This window comes from Zonotrichia leucophrys, chromosome 27 (genome assembly GCF_028769735.1).
Source record: "Zonotrichia leucophrys gambelii isolate GWCS_2022_RI chromosome 27, RI_Zleu_2.0, whole genome shotgun sequence".
NCBI lineage: Eukaryota > Metazoa > Chordata > Aves > Passeriformes > Passerellidae > Zonotrichia > Zonotrichia leucophrys.
The window spans coordinates 5001543-5019805 of record NC_088196.1 but is presented as its reverse complement, the minus strand read 5'-3'; the positions used below and the strand labels follow the sequence as shown (position 1 = coordinate 5019805).

Sequence of the window (18263 nt, the reverse complement as noted above, 5' to 3'; positions counted from 1 at the left end):
ATTTCGCAAGAGGGAAAAATTATAAAAGTAAAAAAAAAAAAAAAAAAGAAAAAAAAACACCAACATACAATATTTAGAGCAAATCAGGCCCAACATGTGAAAATTGACATTTAGAATTTTTCAGGGTTTTTTAAAAATCAATGGGAGTTGTCAAGTGCTCCAGTCACAATTCTCCCAACGTGGTTTTGGGGCTTTTGTTACCAGCAAGGACACACTGGAGACCTGGGAATCAACCACAGACCCTGCAGCGGGTGGGCTGGAAATGGGGACCCCCCCCCAAAAGCCACCCCTTCTCTCCTTGCCCTTCCTAGGCCTTGTTCTTCACCACGGGAATTTTTTATTTGCTGTTACTTGTGTCAATTAATATTTTTGGGGAATAAACCCGCAGGTTTGGAGGTTTTTGTTTACTTTTCTGCTTTTTCAGTGGCACTGCCAGCACATACCAGGGTGTCCCCTGCCCATGGATGGCATGGAGCACCCCGTGATGCTGCAGGCACTGGGGCTCTCCCTTTCCAGGACTGATCCCCCTCTGGAACTCCACGCTCTCCCCCTCATTAGCAACCAATTAATCAGCATTTATCTCCCCCTCGCTTCTCCTGACCTTCCCTAATTCCCTCCCCATTTCCCAGGGCTGAGGCGGGTTCAAAGAGGAGCTTGACCTAAATTCCCACCCCCAGGCCGGGCTGGATCCTGCAGCAGTGACCTCGCTGCCATCTCCCAGGGAACAGCGAGCCCTTGCCGGCCTGGGGAACCTCAACCAGGGGTGCAGGCAGGGATGGCAGCCCTGGGGATGGCAGCGGCGTGGGCTGCCCGCGTGAGGTGGCACAGGGACACAGGGACACAGGGACACAGGGACAGGAGCTGGCCCTTGGGTTTGGAAGTGCCATCCATGTGCTTCCCTCTCTGGAAGATAGGAACCAGCAGCTCTGCTGGGTTTGGGACAGGTTGGGGGTCACGCTGAGGTTTATCCCAGTCCCTCAGAGAGGGTTCGGTGTTCTATTTGGGATCGAGGATGCTGCTCCCAGTTCTTGCCCCATGGACAGCCTGGTGGTCATGCTGAGGTTTATTCCAGCCCCTCAGAGAGGGTTTGGGGTTCTAGTTGGGATCGAGGATGCTGCTTCCAGTTCCTGCCCCATGGACAGGCTGGGGGAGAACGGGCACGGCCCTTCCCATGGCCCCGCCGGTGCCCCCCGCCCCGTTCCTTAATGGGATTATGGATAATCGGGGTCAGCCCCGTGCCAGGGGCTGGGGGAAGGGCAGGGGCTGCTCTGGGTCCTGTGCCAGCAGCACCGGGTCGGGATATTCCCAATCCCCCTGGAACGGGGATCAGGATATTCCCAATCCCACTGGAATGGGGATATTCCCAATCCCCCTGGAATGGGGATCAGGATATTCCCAATCCCTCTGGAATGGGGATCAGGATATTCCCAATCCCCCTGGAATGGGGATCAGGATATTCCCAATCCCTCTGGAATGGGGATCAGGATATTCCCAATCCCCCTGGAACGGGGGTATTCCCAATCCCCACTGGAACGGGGATCAGGATATTCCCAATCCCCCTGGAACGGGGATCAGGATATTCCCAATCCCCCTGGAACAGGGATCAGGATATTCCCAATCCCCCTGGAATAGGGATCAGGATATTCCCAATCCCCCTGGAATGGGGATCAGGATATTCCCAATCCCCCTGGAACGGGGATCAGGATATTCCCAATCCCCCAATTAATTCTCCTTTGCGGGGGAATTAAGGCTCCATCCCAGACAATTCCCAGCTGGAAAGAAAACCCCCATTTCCTTTCTGGTTTTATTAATTTGTTTATTAAAGCCCGATACAGAGGTGTGGGGAAGGGAAGGAGAAACCCCCAAAGATCAAAACATTTTTATTTCAGACACGTAATTAATAAAACTAAACCAACCCAAACGTGAGGCAGCACAGCCCTGGATGTGGCTGCCCCTTCCCACCCCCCAACGCTGATTTTGAGGTCCCCTACTCTGATTTATGCAAAAAGGAGCAAATTTGGAGCCTGATCTGGTGCTCTGCACCCTTGGTCACATCCAACCCTTGGAGCAGAATCAGCCCTGGCAGGATTGGGGGATCCCTTGGAGCAATCCCAAGGGAAATGGGGCAAGACACGGTGAGCAAGCAAGGGAAAAATCAAGGAAAACCTACATGGATTTACCTGAAACGCTATAAAAATAAAGAGGACTAATTAACTAATTAAGACTAACTTATCAGTTAAATGACGCTGCCAGACTGGTCCATAGAGTTTAGGCCCTGACCAGGATTCTTTAAAATCATCTTTTCTAGAAAATTCTAGGTTTTGCTATCATTCTCTAGTATATACACACACGCACTTGACCCCACTGCAGTGGGGGCACAACCAGCCTGAAAAATAAATTACAAACCCCCCCAGTAGCATCAAATATACAGATCACTCCTTGCAGCTACTTTTTTTTTTAGTTTTTTTCTTCTTTTTTTCTATTTTTGAGGTATTTTTTCAGCTTTTTTTTTTTAATTTTTGCTTGGCTCTAAGTGAATTCTACCTGCAGAAGCATCAGCATAATTTGAAGTATTTTTCTGTGCATTTTAAGCATGATTGTTTTCATTGTAAATGTATAAACCCCCTTGCTGGGCTATTTACACCCTGGATCTGGGATGTGCTGGGAGTGCAGTGGAGCAGCTGCCACGATCTTGTGGAGATATTGATGGAGAAAATGGCAAAAAGGCTCCACATGGTGATGGGTCTGTCCCAGCTTGTTCAAAGTTCATCTGGGGAGAGGGGCTGGGCTGGGGGGGCTCCCTGAGGAGGAGGAGGATGGTGGGAGGAGCCCATCCTGCTGTATCTCTGTCCCTGCCTTCCTCCTCCTCCCTCCAGGGTCTTCCTCCAGCTCTTTCCCACGCTGGTGGTGGCCTTGGGGACAGGACAGTGACACATCCACCTTGCAACGGGTGGCACATGGGGCCTGGCCAGCCCAGCCCCTTCCCCAGCAGGCAGCAAAGTGGGGGTGAGATCACATCATCCAAAATCCTTTTAAAAATAGACCCAAAAAAAAAAAAGGGAAAAACAAAAAAAAAAAAGCTCCATTCCCAAGGGTGGGCAGGTGGGGACTGTGTCCCCAGTCCTTGTTGGTGGCCCGGTGGCCTCAGGATGGCAGCAGTGCAGATGGCAGCGGGGCTGGGGGGGCGCTGGGGGGGCCCTTAGCTGGGCATCTGCACCTCGTTGTACACATCTGTCCCCTCTGCCTCGTCAAAGGTCACCACGGCGTCATCTGCGTCCAGCTGCGGGGAGGAGAGGCCGTGAGGGGGACGGGATGGGGACAGGAGTGGGACAGGGACAGGGATGGGGACAGGAATGGGACAGGGACAGGAATGGGGACAGGAATGGGACAGGAATGGGACAGGGACACTGATGGGGACAGGAGTGGGACAGGGACAGGAATGGGGACAGGGACAGGGATGGGGATAGGAGTGGCTCAGGGACAGGGATGGGGACAGGAGTGGGACAGGGATGGGGACAGGAATGGGACAGGGACACGGATGGGGACAGGAATGGGACAGGGACACTGATGGGGACAGGACTGGGACAGGGACACTGATGGGGACAGGAGTGGGACAGGGACACTGATGGGGACAGGGACACTGACAGGGCTGATGTGGGAGTAGGGGCTGGGATGAGGACAGGAATGGGGACAGGAGGGAGGACAGGGACATTGATGGGGACAGGAATAGGACACAGACACTGATGAGGACAGGAGTGGGACAGGGACACTGAGGAGGACAGGTATGGAAATGGAGGGAAGGGCTGGCATGGGAATAGGGGCTGGGATAAGGATTGGGGACAGGGATGGGGACAGGATTGAGGACAGGGACACTGATGGGGACAGGAATGGGACAGGGACACTGATGGGGCTAGTGTGGGAATAGGAGCTGGGATGAGGCTGAGGAATGGGATGGGGACAGGATTGAGGACAGGGACACTGATGGGGACAGGAATGGGACAGGGACACTGATGGGGCTGGAGATGATGGAGGGGCTGGGATGAAGCTGGGGAAAGGAATAGGATAGGGACAAGGATGGGGCAGGGATGGGGACATGGGTGGGAATGAAGGATGCAGATGGTGACAGAGATGGGGACAGAGAGAGGATAGAGATGGAGATGGGGATGGGGAGGAGAACAGGGACAGGAATAAGGCAGAAATGGAGATGAGGACGGGAGCAGGAGCAGGGAGAGAGGTGGGGCTGGCACTGGGCTGGCAGTGCCAGGGCTGCGTACACATTTGAGCTCGATGTCCCGGAAGATCTTGGGCAGCAGGAAGCGCCGCAGGGGCACGGTGAGGATGAGGACAAAGGGCAGAGCCAGCGAGGCCGGCGTGGACTTCACCACCCACAGCACCACGAGGAAAACGATCTGGGTGAAGGTGAAGAGGTGCATCCTCCAAGTCTTCACCTGTGGGACGAGGAGCAGAGGGTTGAGGACAGGGACAGTGTCCCACATTGAGGACAGGGACAGTGTCCCACACCCTTTGTGGGGTGTTGGCTGCTGGGGGAGCAGTGCAGGGTCCCACCCAGCAGTGCTGAAGGAGGAGTTGGCTCTCTGGGGAGCCCCAGGACACCCCAAACCCACAGCCCACTCACCCTGGTGACATAGGGCTCATCAGGGTGGTACTTGGGGGGCTTCAGCAGGAGCAGGATGCGGTCAAAGAGCTGGATGCCAAAGAGGGAGGTGACCCCCATGTAGAGGAAGATGCCAAAGAGCACGGCCAGGGGGATGTACTTCAGGATGGGCTCCATCAGGATGGAGACACCTGTGGGGGAGAAGGAGAGGTTGGGGAGAGTCCCTGGGGACCCCCGACCCTCGGTGCCCATCTGGGGAGCCCTGCCCAGCTCACCAATGAGCACAGCCACCAGCAGGCCGCTGATGCGCTGCTCCTTGACCTCCAGGATCTGGGGTTTCCCGCCCGGGGCCGAGGTCTTGCTCATGATGGTGAGGGCGTTGGCGTGAGTGATGGTGCGCACGGTGGTGGCGCTGAGCCAGGGCATGCCAAAGAGGGCTGCCAGCCCCCCCATGGCCACGATCAGCAGCAGGTCCAGGTGGAAGCCGGTGCCCTTCACCAGCTTCCTCTCAGGCTTGCTGACAATGAGGCTGTGGGGACACAGGGAGCAGTTGGTGACACAATGCCAGGAGGGGTCCCCTCCATCCCCAACCCGCCAGGCACCCCACAGCCCTCCCCTGCCCATATCCCCGTCCTCACGTGGTGATCTGTGTCTCGAGGAAGATGAGGATGAAGACCAGAAGGGCGGGAATCACGGAGGCAAACATCATCCAGATGGGGAAGGAGGTGTTGATCCCCATGGGGTCGATGAACCAGCCCCGGGCGGTGGCATTGGTGACCTGCAGCCCTTTGGGGACGCTGAGTTTCTGGAGGGGAGCAGAGATGGGACAGTGAGGGGTGGGACACAGGGACACCCAGCCCCGTGTCCCCATGTGGGGACACCCTTTCCCCCCAGCCCTGCCCTCCCAGACCTGGGTGTAGGTGTCGTTGATGAAGAAATCAGCCAGTGCCATGATGAAGATGGAAATGGGCACACCAAAGTCCCCGATCAGGCGCCGCACCTGTGGGGACAGCATGAGAAACCTGCAGGGCCCCCCAGCCCGGGGGTCCCACTGCCCTTCTTCTGCAGGAACAGCCACTGAACCCCCAGATTTTGCCCCCCCCTGAGCGCAGGGGGACCCTCACCTTGCCGGGCAGGAAGGAGCTGTTCTTGAACACGCGGAGGAAGTAGGCCAGGAAGAAGGTGCCAGCCATGAGCACCAGGGACAGCAGCGCCGTGTTGGGCTCGGGCACCCCGGGCTGCACCTCAGCCTGCACGTCGTACACCCTCTTCAGTGGGTGTTGCTTGAAAATCTGGGGAGGGAAGAGGAGAGGGTGAGGGAGAGTGGGGATGGGGATGCCCTGCACCCCCCTGCCACGGTGGGAGCCCTGTGGCACCTTCCAGGTGGGTTCAGGATGGGAACCAGGGGCTGGGAGAGGCTGAGAGCTCAGCACAGATTGAGCAGGGAGTGTTTTTGTGGTTTTGGAAGTGGGCACAGAGCAAGGGCTGGGTGGTACGGTGGGGATGGACAAGTGTGCCCCAAAATCCCTCTGCAGAGAGAAGCGTGGATCAGAGGATCACAGCACAGTCAGCACTGGAAGGGGCTCATGAGCTGGGAAACACCTGGAAAAGGGGAGGCAGCACCAGGAGACTGCATCCCTCTCCTGCATCCCACTGTTTCCATGGAAACCTGGGTGATAACCACAATCTGCAGCCCCCCACCGTGGGACCCCCACGTCCCTCACCGTGGGACCCCCGTGTTCCTCACCGTGACCAGCTTGGAGAAGGTCTCGAAGATGAAGATGAGGGAGATGAGGAAGGAGAAGATCTCCTGCGTGTAGCGGGACAGGTAGCGCACCAGGAAGCTGCCCTCGCACGCCACCACCACCAGCACCAGCAGGATCAGCCAGAACCCGATCCAGACCCGTCCCACGATGTACTCCAGGCCATTGCTGCTGCAGAACTGGGGAGCCAGAGGGCACAACCCTGTCAGGGTGTGGGCACCCAGCTGGGCTGGACCCCTGTGGGGTCACCCACCCTGCCTGGGAACCCCCCTAGGGTGTCACCCACACGGGGGCAGCTGGTTGGCATCACCCACCTGGTGTCACATCACCCCAGGGCCAGCACCTGGGTGGCCCTACCTGTGTGAGCTCACCCCTGGGTCATCACATGGGTGGCATCACCTTCATGTGCCATCCCCCACACAGCTGCACCCTGTCCCTGTCCCTGTCCCTGTCCCTGTCCCTGTCCCCATCCCTGTCCTGTCCCTGTCCCTGTCCCTGTCCCCATCCCCATCCCCATCCCCGTCCCTGTTCCTGTGCCAGGGCTGATGGGGACACCCCAGGCTGGCAGTGGGGACAGCTGAGGGGCACACAGAGGGCACCCACCGAGTAAAAGGCTTCCTCAAAGACCAGGAGGGGTCCCGAGAAGCCGACGACGAGGAGGGGCTGGGCGCTGAGGAGGCTGAAGAGCACGCACTGCACACAGGTGGAGATGAGCAGCTCCGACACCCCCATCATCCCCTTGGTCTTCTCACCTGGTGGGAGCCGAGCTGGTGGGTGCCGGGCTGGGGGGACAGGGCTGTGCCCCCATCCCACACCTCTGGGCACCGGGATTGAGGGGAAGAGCATCCCCATGGGCAGAGACACCCCCAGCCCCACGCCCAGCTGGGGGGACAGCGCTGTGCCCACACCTCTCAGCACTGGGATTGGGGGGAAGAACCCCCCTGGGCAGAGATGCCCCCAGCCCCATGCCTAGCTGGGGGGACATCCCCAGAAGCGTCCCCAGCCTGTCCCCCCATTACCCAGCAAGCCCCCGAAGGTGATGGCGGGGGACAGCGCCGCGAAGTAGATGAAGATGACGGCGGCCAGGCACTGGGGGTTGAGCGCGTCCTTGATGTCGCTGAGGTATTTGGGGTAGCGGCGGCGGATGTCCCGCACCAGCCCCCCAAAGGGGCGCCCCGTCCTGCGCAGGGGGTCGTCATCCTCCGCAGCCGCCTCGTCCTTCCCTGGGGACACACCAGGCGCCCATGAGGGACCCCGTGTCCAAGGAGGGGGTCCCACCGGGCACAGGGGATTGCGGGGGTCCCTGCCGTACCCAGATCCTTTAGGAAGTCCCCGATGTGCAGCCTCTCCAGGGGTTGGTAGCGCCGTCGGAGCAGCTCCCGCTGCAGCGGCACCAGGGCTCGGAGCAGCGGCTCGCTGGGGGCCTCGGTGGGCGGCAGGACGATGCTGGCGTCCAGGAAATCCTCCACGGCCCGCAGCAGCTCCTGCCGGCCCTCGGCCAGGTACGCGTCCCGGCGGAACACCTGCGGGGACACGGGGAGGGGACTGAGCCGTGGTGGGTGTCACCACGGGACACGGGTGAGGGGGACGTGGGGACGCCCCAGGGCTTGGGGATAAGGGGACACGGGGAGAGAGGGACATGGGGACACCCCAGAGCTTGGGGATAAGGGGACACGGGGTGAGGGGGTATAGGGGGACACCCCAGGGCTTGGGGATAAGGGGACACAGGGCTTGGGGATAAGGGGACACAGGGCTTGGGGATAAGGGGACACAGGGAGAGGGGGATAAGGGGACACCCCAGGGCTTGGGGATAAGGGGACACAGGGCTTGGGGATAAGGGGACATGGGGTTAGGGGGACGTGGGGTCACCCCAGGGCTTGGGATAAGGGGACACGGAGAGGGGGAGGACGTAGGGACACCCCAGGGCTTGGGAATAAGGGACACAGGGCTTGGGAACAAGGGGACACAGAGCTTGGGGATAAGGGGACATGGGGAGAGGGGGACATGGGGACACCCCAGGGCTTGGGGATAAGGGGACACAGGGAGGTGAGGACACAGAGTCTTGGGGACAGGGGCATGACACCACAGAGGCACGGGGACACGGGGATCAGGGGGGATGTGGGGACACCCCAGGGCTTGGTGAAAAGGGGACACGGGGCAAGGGGGATACGGGGACACCCCAGGACACGGGAGGTGGGGACACCCCAGAGCTTGGGGATGAGGGGACACAGGGAGGGGAGGACACGGAGTCTTGGGAACACAGGGATCAGAGGGGACATGGCACAGGGGGACACGCTGCATCCCAGGTGCTCAGGGGTGGGTGGTGGCACTGGTGGTGGCCGTACCCTCTCGGACATCATGGTGCCGATGGCACGGCCGATCTCGTGGTAGCTGATCTGGGGCGTGTCGGGCCCCAGCACCACGACGAGGAAGCGGACGGGGATGGACACGTCGAGGACACCGTCCAGTGTCACCGCGTCCTTCAGGCGCACAAAGGCCAGCATGGGCTGCTCCAGGAAGGCTGCACAGCCTGGGGGGAGGATGGGACGGGACAGGGATCATGGGGGAGCATGCACGGGGACACAGGGGACGTGGGAGCACAGAGACACGGGGACAGCAAAACGTGGGGACATCAGGAATGGAGACGAGGTGACACAGAGGGGACAAGGAGAATGGGACAGGGGCACAAAGGGCACTGGGACAAAGGGGTAAGTGGGCATGCAAGTACAGGGACATGGGGCATGGGACATGGGCACAGGGACACACGGATGGGTGGGCATGGGAGTACAGGGACATTGGTACATGGCACAGGGACACATGGACACAGGATGGGGGCATGGGAGTACAGGGACATTGGGACATGGGCACAGGGACACACGGACACAGATGGTGGGCATGGAGTAGGAATTGGACAGGGGCACAGGGCACATAGAGGCATGAGGACATGGGGACAAGGGACATGGGGAGAGGAACCCAGAGAGCAGCGCTGAGCAGCAGCAGGCGGCGGCGAGAGCTGAGGAGGGGGAGAGGCAAAAAAGGCACAAGAAAAGCAGCGTGTGAGCGAGCACAGCAAGGGGCACATGGCAAAGCTCCCCCTGCACCCCAACCCTGCACCTGCACCCTGATCCCAGCCCAGCACCCAGCACCCAGTGCCCGGCACCCAGCACCCAGTGCCCAGCACCCAGCACCCAGCACCCTCATCCCCCTGACCACTCACCCACAAGGACCAGGGTGGCCTCAGCACCCTCTGGGATCGTCTCCAGGAGTTGGGGTTTGGGGACCCCGCTCTGTTGCAGGCAGATGGAGGGCAGGAATCAGCCTTGCTGGCTGTCCCCTGTGGTCCCCTGTGTACCCTGCATGTCCCCCTGCTCTGCCCCTGTGTGTCACCCAACACCCCCTTGCATGTTCCCCTGCATCTCCCTCTCCATGCACGTCCCTCTCTATCCCGTGTCCCTCCTTCTGTTCCCTGTGTGCTCATCTCCACTTCCTGCATGTCCCCCACTATTCCTGAGTCCCCTTTCTGTCCCCAAAATGTCCCCACTGTTCCCTGTGTGTGTGTGCGTGTGCACCTGCGTGTGCCACAGTGTGTGTGCACCCAGTGTGCATCTCCCACTCCGCCCCGCACCCCAATGTCCCCAGCGCCCCCCGAGCCCCCTGTCCCCCCTCACCTGCTCCTTCCCCGCCATCCTGCTCATCTCCGTGGGCCGCTGCTCCCTCAGGAGAGGCCGCTCCACGTCGCCCCTGCCGGTGCCCGAACGCTGCACCAGCGCCGGCGGCATCGTCCACACCGACTCGTCCTCGGTGGGGTGGCTGGGGACACGGGGGGGTGTCACACATCCCGGTGCCCCCAACTGCTCCCCAGCACAGCCCCAGCCCCGGGGGTGCACGGGAACCCCCAAAGAGGGATGAGGGGCAGAGCTCTCCCGCCCAGAGCCAAGCTCCAGCTCCCTGCACACACTGGGGAGGGTCCCAGAGCCCAGGACCCCCCAGGACCCCCACCCTGGCCGTACCTGTGGCGCAGGAGCAGCGTCCTCATGACATCGTCCCTGTCCTGTGGCTTCATCTGCCCCTCGTAGATCAGCTGGTCCAGCAGGATGTGGACGATGGCCGGCAGCGAGTTGGCCTCCACGTCGAGGAGGATGGCGCCTGTGGGGACAGCACTGTCACCATCCGGCCAGCACAGGGTCCCCTCCACCCTCCTGGTGCTCCCCGGAGCTGTCCCCACCTTTGCTCAGAGCCCGGCGGATCTCCAGGAGGCTGTGGTAGGTCAGGAAGGACAGATGGGGCTGGCTCCAGTCCCCCGATTCCTGGAAATCCTCCTCCAGGCTGAGCCAGTGGCCGGCCTCCATCCAGCACAAGTCCTTTGCATTGTCCAGGACCAGCTCGTGCAGCTCCACGTATCCCTGCAGCCAGAGGTGGAGGGGTCAGCGTGTCCTGGCCACACTGGGACCCCCAGGACACTCAGCATCCCCCTCTGTGCCCTGTGAGCTTGGTCCCAAGGTCACCACAGCCCACCCAGCCCCAGAATGGGGAGGCAATGGGGGTCCCTGGGGCAGCACCCACCTCATGGCTGTCCGGCTGGGACAGGAGCCTCCTGCTCCCTGCTGCCTCCAGGTCCACATCGGCCACTGACACAGCTGCAAGTGGAGCCACCAAGGCGTCAGCCAGTCCCTGCCCCAGCCCAAACCCCCTGCTTGAGGTGTGTCTATTATCACACCCATCCCAGCCCCTTTGGGGTCACCTGGACGTGTCCCCTTGTCCATCATCCCCACCCCAGCCCTGCTGGGCACTGTGGATGTGCCCCCCGTGTTGTCCCACCCCAGGCCCAGCTGGAGTTTGCTGGATGTGCCAGTCTGCCATCTCTCGCCCTGCCGGTGCCCACCTCGGTCCCTCACATCCACCCTGGGGCAGGGTGACAGCCTGGGGACATGCCGGAGCCGGGGTGAGGACAGGGCTCATGGCACAGCCCCAGCACCGAGCACCGGAATGGGGACACGGGGACAGCTCATCCCCGGCCAGCCTGACCCCCGCCGCGTCCCCGTCCCCGTCCCCTGCCTACCTGCGGCCCCCCCTGCGCTCCCCATGTCCCCGCAGCTCCGTCCCTATAACGTGGGGACCGATCCCCGCGGCCGCCCTGTGTGCACCGTAAATCCCGCAGCACTTCCTTTGCTGACAGTAAACACCAGCGCGGCTCCCGCCCGCCCGCTGTCACCCCACGGCGGGGACAGGCTCACCCCGCGTCCCTCCACCCCCGGCGGGGACCACCGCGGTCCCCTGGCCGTCCCCGGCCGTGTCACCCGCCCTGCGGGGCGATGCTGCAGGAGCCGCATCCCGCTCTGCCGGGGCAAGGATGCTGCGCCCTCGGGAGCGGGCATGGGGCGCGTCCCCTGGCACCGTGTCCCCGACGGTGCTGGCCCTGGCACGCGGGCACGAGCGTGTCCCCGTCCCTGCCCGCCGCCACCGCCACCGAGCCGCCCGGCGCCAGCCGGCGTTCAGCCCCGAGTGGTTCTTGTCCTCACCCCAAACAAAGAGTTTATTTATCCTCAATCAGTGGGCGATTACGGGCAAGTGGCAGCGGTCACCCCGCGGCGTGCCCTGACGCCCGGGTGGGTGACAATCCCCACGCGGGATGGGGGGACACGGGGGTGGGCAGCTCGGGGTGGGGGGGACGCCGGGGCCGGGCTTTGTCCCCCGGGGCCCCCGCGGTCACTCACGCTGCCCTTCGCCACGGCTGGGGTGGCCCGGGGGGGCCCCGGCCGAGCGCCGCTTCCCGTCCAGGTCATAAAATCCCCGGCGGCCGGGCAGATACTGGCTGCAAAACACACAGCGCGGGCACGGGGCTTCAGCGCGGGCACCGCGGGTGCCCCCAGCCTCCCCCGGGTGCCAGCCCCGACCTGGGCACTCACCGCAGGGGATTCATCTCCTCGGCCCTGGCCCTCCACGCCTGCAGCGGGGACCCGATGCCAGCGCCGGCCCCTGCGCGGAACAGGGGGCAGCGTTACCCCGTCTGTGCCACCCCACGGTGACAAACACCCCCTCGGGGTGGCAGCTCCGAAACAGCCGTGCCTGGGGCAGGGGGTGCTGTGTGGCACCAGTGCCCACACTGCCCTCACCTCCCTCCCGGGGGCTCAAGGAGCTCGGGTGTCCCCAGGCTCAGCCCTGCTCCGGGCACCCGCAGCTGGAGGTGGCACCTCAGAGGGACTCGCTGCCCTGAGGGGGTGTCCCTGCCTGGCCCCGCTGCCACTGCCACGCTGGCACCAGGGGAACGCGTCCATGCAAGACCTCTGTGCTCATGCAGCTCATCTGTGCAACCCATGCAATGTGCCTGCGCCATGCTGGCACCCATGCAGAGCTGTGCTGGTGTGCCATGCATGCCCACAAGAAGCTGGCAGCCATGAAACACAGTGTCCATGCACTGCTGGTGCCCATGCAGTACCGTGCCAATGAGCCATGCGTGCCCATGAGAAGCTGGCAGCCGTGAAACACCTGTGCCCATGCACTGCTGGTGCCCATGCAATGCCCCTGAGCCATGCTGGTGTCCCTGCACAGCTGCACCCACAAAACTCTGCCCATGAACGCCTGACCTTGAGCCACTGGTGGCCCTGCAACGCTGGCACCCAGCGGGTGCCAGTGCCCCTGTGGTGCCATCAGCCCTGCAAAGCTGTCACCTGTGTTATGCCATTGTCACACATGCAACGCTGTCACCTCTGCCACACCAGTACCCAGTGACACACTGGTACTCATGCCCTGCCACACCCATGCAGTGCTGGCATCCTGTGACACTGATGCCCATGCAATGCCAGCCCCGTGGTGCCCACACCGCCAGTGCCCCCAGCGCCCCAGAGCCACTCACTGCTCATCTCGCCCAGCGACAGGTGGGAGCTCTTTAGCCCGGGGTCCTCGTAGCCTTCGGGGTCCAGGCTCCTCCTCATCCCCTCCTCGTAGGCCTCCTGCGGGACACAGACAGGGGTCAGCAGGCTCGGGCACGCCGAGGCCGTGCCGGGGCCGTGCCGGGGCGCAGCGGCGGAGCCGGGGCGGGGGCCGGGGGGTCCCTACCTGGCCAGGCCCCTCCATGGCTCCGGGCTCGGCCCCCGCTGCCGCCTCGGCGCGTCCCGGCGCTCAGCCCGGTGCCACCATAACCCGGCGCTCTGCGGGGCGGGCACGGGGAAACGAGAGAGAACAAGTTAGCAGAGAGCAGGCAGGGCATCGCTCGGTGCCCCCGGGATGGTGGCGTTTGTACCAAGGGCTGTTTGTCCCCGTGGCCGTTCCCGCAGCCCCTGCCCTCCCAACCAGCTCCCCACGGGCTGGGAGGGCCCGGGCTTGGGGGTCCCCAGGGAGGTCATGCCCTGCCCTGCCGCCACACGGGATGGGAACGGACGTCAGGGCATGGCAGAGCTTCCCACCAGGGACGTGGCATCGTGCCCTGAGCCACCCGTGCCCACGCACGCTGTGCCCTGTGCTCGGGGTCACAGCCGGGGCTGGGTCCTGTACGGACCCACGCTCAGGGGCTGCGACCCCACACCACCCTCTCGTGTGTGGGTGGGGGTCCTGTACAGACCCACGCACGTGTCTGGGGTCCTACACAGCCCCCTGCAGCCCCTTGCACCTGTATGAGGGCCCCATACAGTCCCACACACACGGGCTGGGGTCCCAAATCCCCCACACACTGCCCCAGCCCCTGGCAGAGTGGGAGTGAGAAGGGGGGAAACTGAGGCACAGCTGGACTCACAGGACACCTCAAACCCGGATGGGGTGAGCACCCCAAATCCACCCAGGGTGCTCAGCTGGGGAGGCCCCTCTGGCGCCCTTCCATCAGCCCCCAGATCCCTGCAGCACGCAGTGCCCGCACCCCCTGTGTCCCCTGTGTTCCCTGTGTCCCCTGTGTCCCCTGTGTGTCCCCTGCATGTTCCCTGTGTCCTCTGTGTGTCCCCTGCGTCCCCTGTGTCCCCTGTGTGCCCCCTGTGACTCCTGTGTGTCCCCTGTGACCCCGGCGTCCCCTGTGTCCTCTGTGTGTCCCCTTTGACCCCTGTGTGTCCCCTGTGTCCCCTGTGTCCCCTGTGTGTCCCCTGTGTGTCCCCTGCGTCCCCTGTGTCACCTGTGTCCCCTGTGACCCCTGCGTGTCCCCTGCATCCCCTGTGTCCCCTGTGTGTCCCCTGCATGTTCCTTGTGACTCCTGTGTGTCCCCTGTGACCCCGGCGTCCCCTGTGTCCTCTGTGTGTCCCCTTTGACCCCTGTATTCCCTGAGTGTCCCCTTTGTCCCCTGTGTGTCCCCTGTGACCCCTGTGTGTCCCCTGTGACCCCTGTATCCCCTGAGTGTCCCCTGTATCCCCTGAGTGTCCTCTGTGTCCCCTGTGTGTCCCCTATGCCCCCCGCAGCTGCCCCGGGGCTGTTCCGCGGCACAACCGCCAGGGGGCGCCCTGCACGCATTGCGCCCCCCCCCGGTCCCCCCGGGGCAGCCCCGGAGGGACCCGGGGGGCTCCGGACCCGCCCCCCCCGTAACCCCTTCACCGCTGCTCCCCTCCCGCCCCCGCCCCGAGTCTCTGAGGAGGGGTCCGGGACCCCCAAAGCCGCAATTCCAGCCGCCCCCTAGGGACCCCTGAGCCTGGGGGCCCGAGGGGCTCCGGCCGTCCCCCCGCCCCCCCGGCCCGGTGACCCCGCTGGGGGCTCGGGGGCAAGGTCAGGGCAATGGGCGGCTTTGGGGGGATCCAGCCCCCCCCGATCTCACCAGGGTGATGCAGGAGCTCGCTCCCGGCCGGGGCTGGGGGAGCCGGGCTGGGGTCCCGGACACCCCGCGGGGGCCACGGGATCCCCGCTGGGGCCACGCGGGATCCCCGGCGGGGCGCGGGAGCCGCGGCGGGGCCACGGGATGGACGGCGAGCCTCTGACTCGGCCGTCTCCTTCCTGCCCCGCCTGGCCCCGGCACCGGCGGCCCCCGGCCCCCAGCCCGGCCTGCCCCGGGCCCCCCCGGCCCCCCCAGCCCTCCGGCGGCTCTTGCATCAGCCCGGTGCGCCGGGCTGTGCCCCGCTGATAACGCCCGACACCGGGCGTCGGCCCCTGCCCCACTCCACCCGCTCTGCCCCACCGCGCCCGGGCCGGGCTGCGGCACCGGGACCGGCGGGGGCTGCGGCACCGGCAGCGAGGTCACCGGGAGCCGCCGAACGCATCCCTGCCCCGCAGAGCCCCGGGCACGGCAGGATGGAGCTCGGTGCGGGGCTCCTGTCCCACACGGTGTGTGCGGGATGGAGCCCGCAGCCCCCGCACCGACAGCGCCGTCCCCGTGGGGTCCGCACATCCCCCGGCAGCCAGGGCACGGCTGGGGTCCCCCTCAGTGGGTACAGCCCCATGGGGTCCCCCTCAGTGGGTACAACGCCATGGGGTCCCCCTCACAGCCCTATGGGGTCCCCCCTCAGTGGGCACAGCCCCATGGGGTCCATCCATCCCCTGCCACGCTCAGGGCTGGGCTCGCCCCTCCCGCACCAAACGCCGCGCAGGGCTCAGCACGGAGCCCGCACATCCCCCGCCAGCCCCGCACGGTCACCGGGATCCTTCCCGCGGCTCCGTGGAGCCCTGACATCCCACAGCATCCCTGCGGCACGGCCGGGACCCCTCCTGCCTCCTGGCTGGGCTCCGTCTGGAGCCAGCGCATCCCGAACCTTTCACACCGCCTGGGGCTGCTGCTTCCCTCCGTGGCTCAGCCCCGGGGCTCCCGATGGAGTCCGTACATCCCAGACCATCCCTGGCAGCATATTTGGGATCTCTCATCCCGCAAAGTGCCCGGTACGGCTCAGCACGGAGCCCGCACATCCCAGGCCATCCACACCGCACTGCTGGGACCCCATTGGAGCCCAAATCCCCCATCCCGCATCGCCTCCCACCCCAACACCCCCCGGGGCAGCCCAGGGTGCCCCCCCAGCCCCAGATCCCCCCGTGTCCCCCCCGGCAGCCCCAGGGACACCCCGAGGTGACCCCGCACCTACCCCTGGGTGCCTCCGCCGGCCCTGCCGCGCTCTCTGTGCGGTGCCCGGGCTGTGAGCGCCGATGCCTGAGTCACGTTCACCTCCCTAATCTCGCCCCCCTCGGGCTCAGCCGGCCCCCCCCGGGCCCCCCGGAAAAACAAGGTTATCGGGGTGCAACATCTGCAAAAGCTGCGCCCCGGCTGAGCCCCGCCTGCTCCCGCTGTCCTCCTGTCCATCCCTCACCCAGCCCGGCACCCCCGAGCTGCTCCCGCTGCCCCCCCCAAGCTTGTTTACCTCGGGGTTCCCCCGCAGGGAATCCCCGGGATCCCCCCGTGTCCCCCCTCCCTTCCCGCGGGGTTGGGGTGTTCTCGTAAAAAAAAAAAAAAAATTAAAAAAAAAAAAGGGGGTTCCTGGGGAGGTTCCCCGGGGAGGAGGAGCAGGGGGACACGGGATGGGGTGTCCCTGTGTGCCATGGGATTGGGGGGCCCTGGAGAAGGGGCGATGCTTTGGGGGAGGGCAGGGGTGAGGGCACCTATGGGCACACCTGTGTGTGAGGGGCCCGTGTCCCTGTGTGTGTGTGCACACCTGTGCTCACACCTGTGGATGTGTGTGCACACAAATGTGTGTGTCTCTACATGCACAGCCTTCCTAAAAGGATCTCAGGCCCAAAATCCCAATCCCAGGGCAAGGGTGAGGTGGGTGAGCCTTGCACACCCACACACACCTGTGGACGTGTGTGCACACAAATGTGTGTGTCTCTACATGTACAGCCTTCCTAAAAGGATCTCAGGCCCAAAATCCCAATCCCGGGACAAGGTGGGTGAGCCTTGCACACACACACACACACACACACACACACACACACAGAGAGAGAGGAGTGTGTCTCTACATTTACAGCTTTCCTAAAAGAATTTCAGGCCCAAAATCCCAATCCCAGTCCCAGGGCGAGGTGGTGAGCATTGCACACACACACACACACACACACACACACCTGTGCACACCCACCTGTGCACACACACATTCCCATCCCACCCCTGGTACCTGGGGACCCCCACAGGGTCCCCCCACAGTGAGGTGGCACCCGAGCTGTCCCCGCTGTGCCATCCAGCCTGGGGGCTCATGGCACACATTGGGGACCTGGTGGCACCCCCAGGGGACAGAGGGGTGGTGCTGGGTCTGGGTGTCCCGATAACGGCCCCGGCCTTATCTGGGCACTGCCAAGGGCTCCCCTCCCTGCCCAGCCTCGGGGATTTTGGGGGTCCCTCCCCGCCCTGTGCCCACCTTTCCCCCCCAGCCCGGTTCTCTTGGCAGAGGCACCCCGGTGGTGGGCACAGGGAGGTGGCACATGTCCCCACGGGGGTGTCTGAGTGCTGAGGGTGACTCTGATTTATTTGGGGGCTGTTTGGTGGAGGTTTACGTGGCTGCTGTGGGATTCACCAGCCTTGTTCCCAATTTCTCTGTCGCAACAACGGGGAAACTGAGGCACGCTGAAGAACGGGGCTGGGGGCGCTGCCCCTCGGCACAGGCACCCCCGCCCACCCCATGAAGGTGGTGGGATCAGACCCCCGGGGGGATGGGGGGGTGATGCTCAGCCCCCCAAAACGGGGATGGATGCAGGGCAAGGCAAGGGGTGCTGATCTGAGCCTGGGGTGGGCAAAAGACCCTCCAAAACCCTGGGGGTGCCGAGGGTGGGCAAAAGACTCCCCCCAAAACCCCATGGGGTGTGGGGAGTGGGCAAAAGACCCCTCAAAACCCCGTGGGGTGTGGGGAGTGGGCAAAAGACCCCTCAAAACCCCCGGGGGTGCCGGGGACGGGCAAAAAAACCCCAAACCCCCGTGGGTGCCCCCTCCCCGTGGCTTTACCCAGCAGTGTCTCACCGCGCCGGGAGGGACAGGGGGTGACCCACGGAGGGACCCCCGCCCTCCCCTC

General features: G+C 63.8%; 1 protein-coding gene across 3 annotated transcripts; it reads right to left on the bottom strand.

The window, feature by feature from the left end:
* Positions 1-1806: 1806 nt before the first annotated feature.
* Positions 1807-16395, bottom strand: SLC4A1 (solute carrier family 4 member 1 (Diego blood group)). 3 transcript variants are annotated; one of them, XM_064733649.1, is made up of 22 exons: positions 16356-16395; positions 13435-13526; positions 13232-13328; positions 12285-12354; positions 12093-12190; positions 10942-11015; positions 10604-10781; positions 10389-10524; positions 10047-10188; positions 9596-9665; positions 8724-8908; positions 7691-7901; positions 7398-7601; positions 6982-7130; positions 6363-6557; positions 5740-5907; positions 5526-5615; positions 5254-5420; positions 4891-5144; positions 4637-4806; positions 4275-4448; positions 1807-3280 (listed from the first exon to the last, which is right to left on the bottom strand). In XM_064733649.1, the coding sequence occupies exons 2-22, from the start codon at positions 13450-13452 to the stop codon at positions 3200-3202; spliced, it is 2931 nt and encodes a 976-aa protein (XP_064589719.1). In that variant the 5' UTR covers positions 13453-13526; positions 16356-16395; the 3' UTR covers positions 1807-3199. The 3 variants fall into 3 exon arrangements, with proteins under 3 accessions (XP_064589719.1, XP_064589717.1, XP_064589718.1); XM_064733647.1 differs by lacking the exons at positions 12093-12190; positions 12285-12354; XM_064733648.1 differs by lacking the exons at positions 13232-13328; positions 13435-13526; positions 16356-16395 and having other exon boundaries at positions 12285-12337.
* Between the last annotated feature and the right edge of the window lie 1868 nt (positions 16396-18263).

Excerpts from the sequence above, each read along its gene's own strand:
- SLC4A1 (XM_064733649.1), bottom strand. Across the intron at positions 11,016-12,092 it reads CAGCCGTGGCGAAGGGCAGC|CTGTGTCAGTGGCCGATGTG; the intron begins GTGAGTGACCGC and ends CTCCACTTGCAG. Across the intron at positions 4,449-4,636 it reads ATGAGCCCTATGTCACCAGG|GTGAAGACTTGGAGGATGCA; the intron begins GTGAGTGGGCTG and ends CTCGTCCCACAG.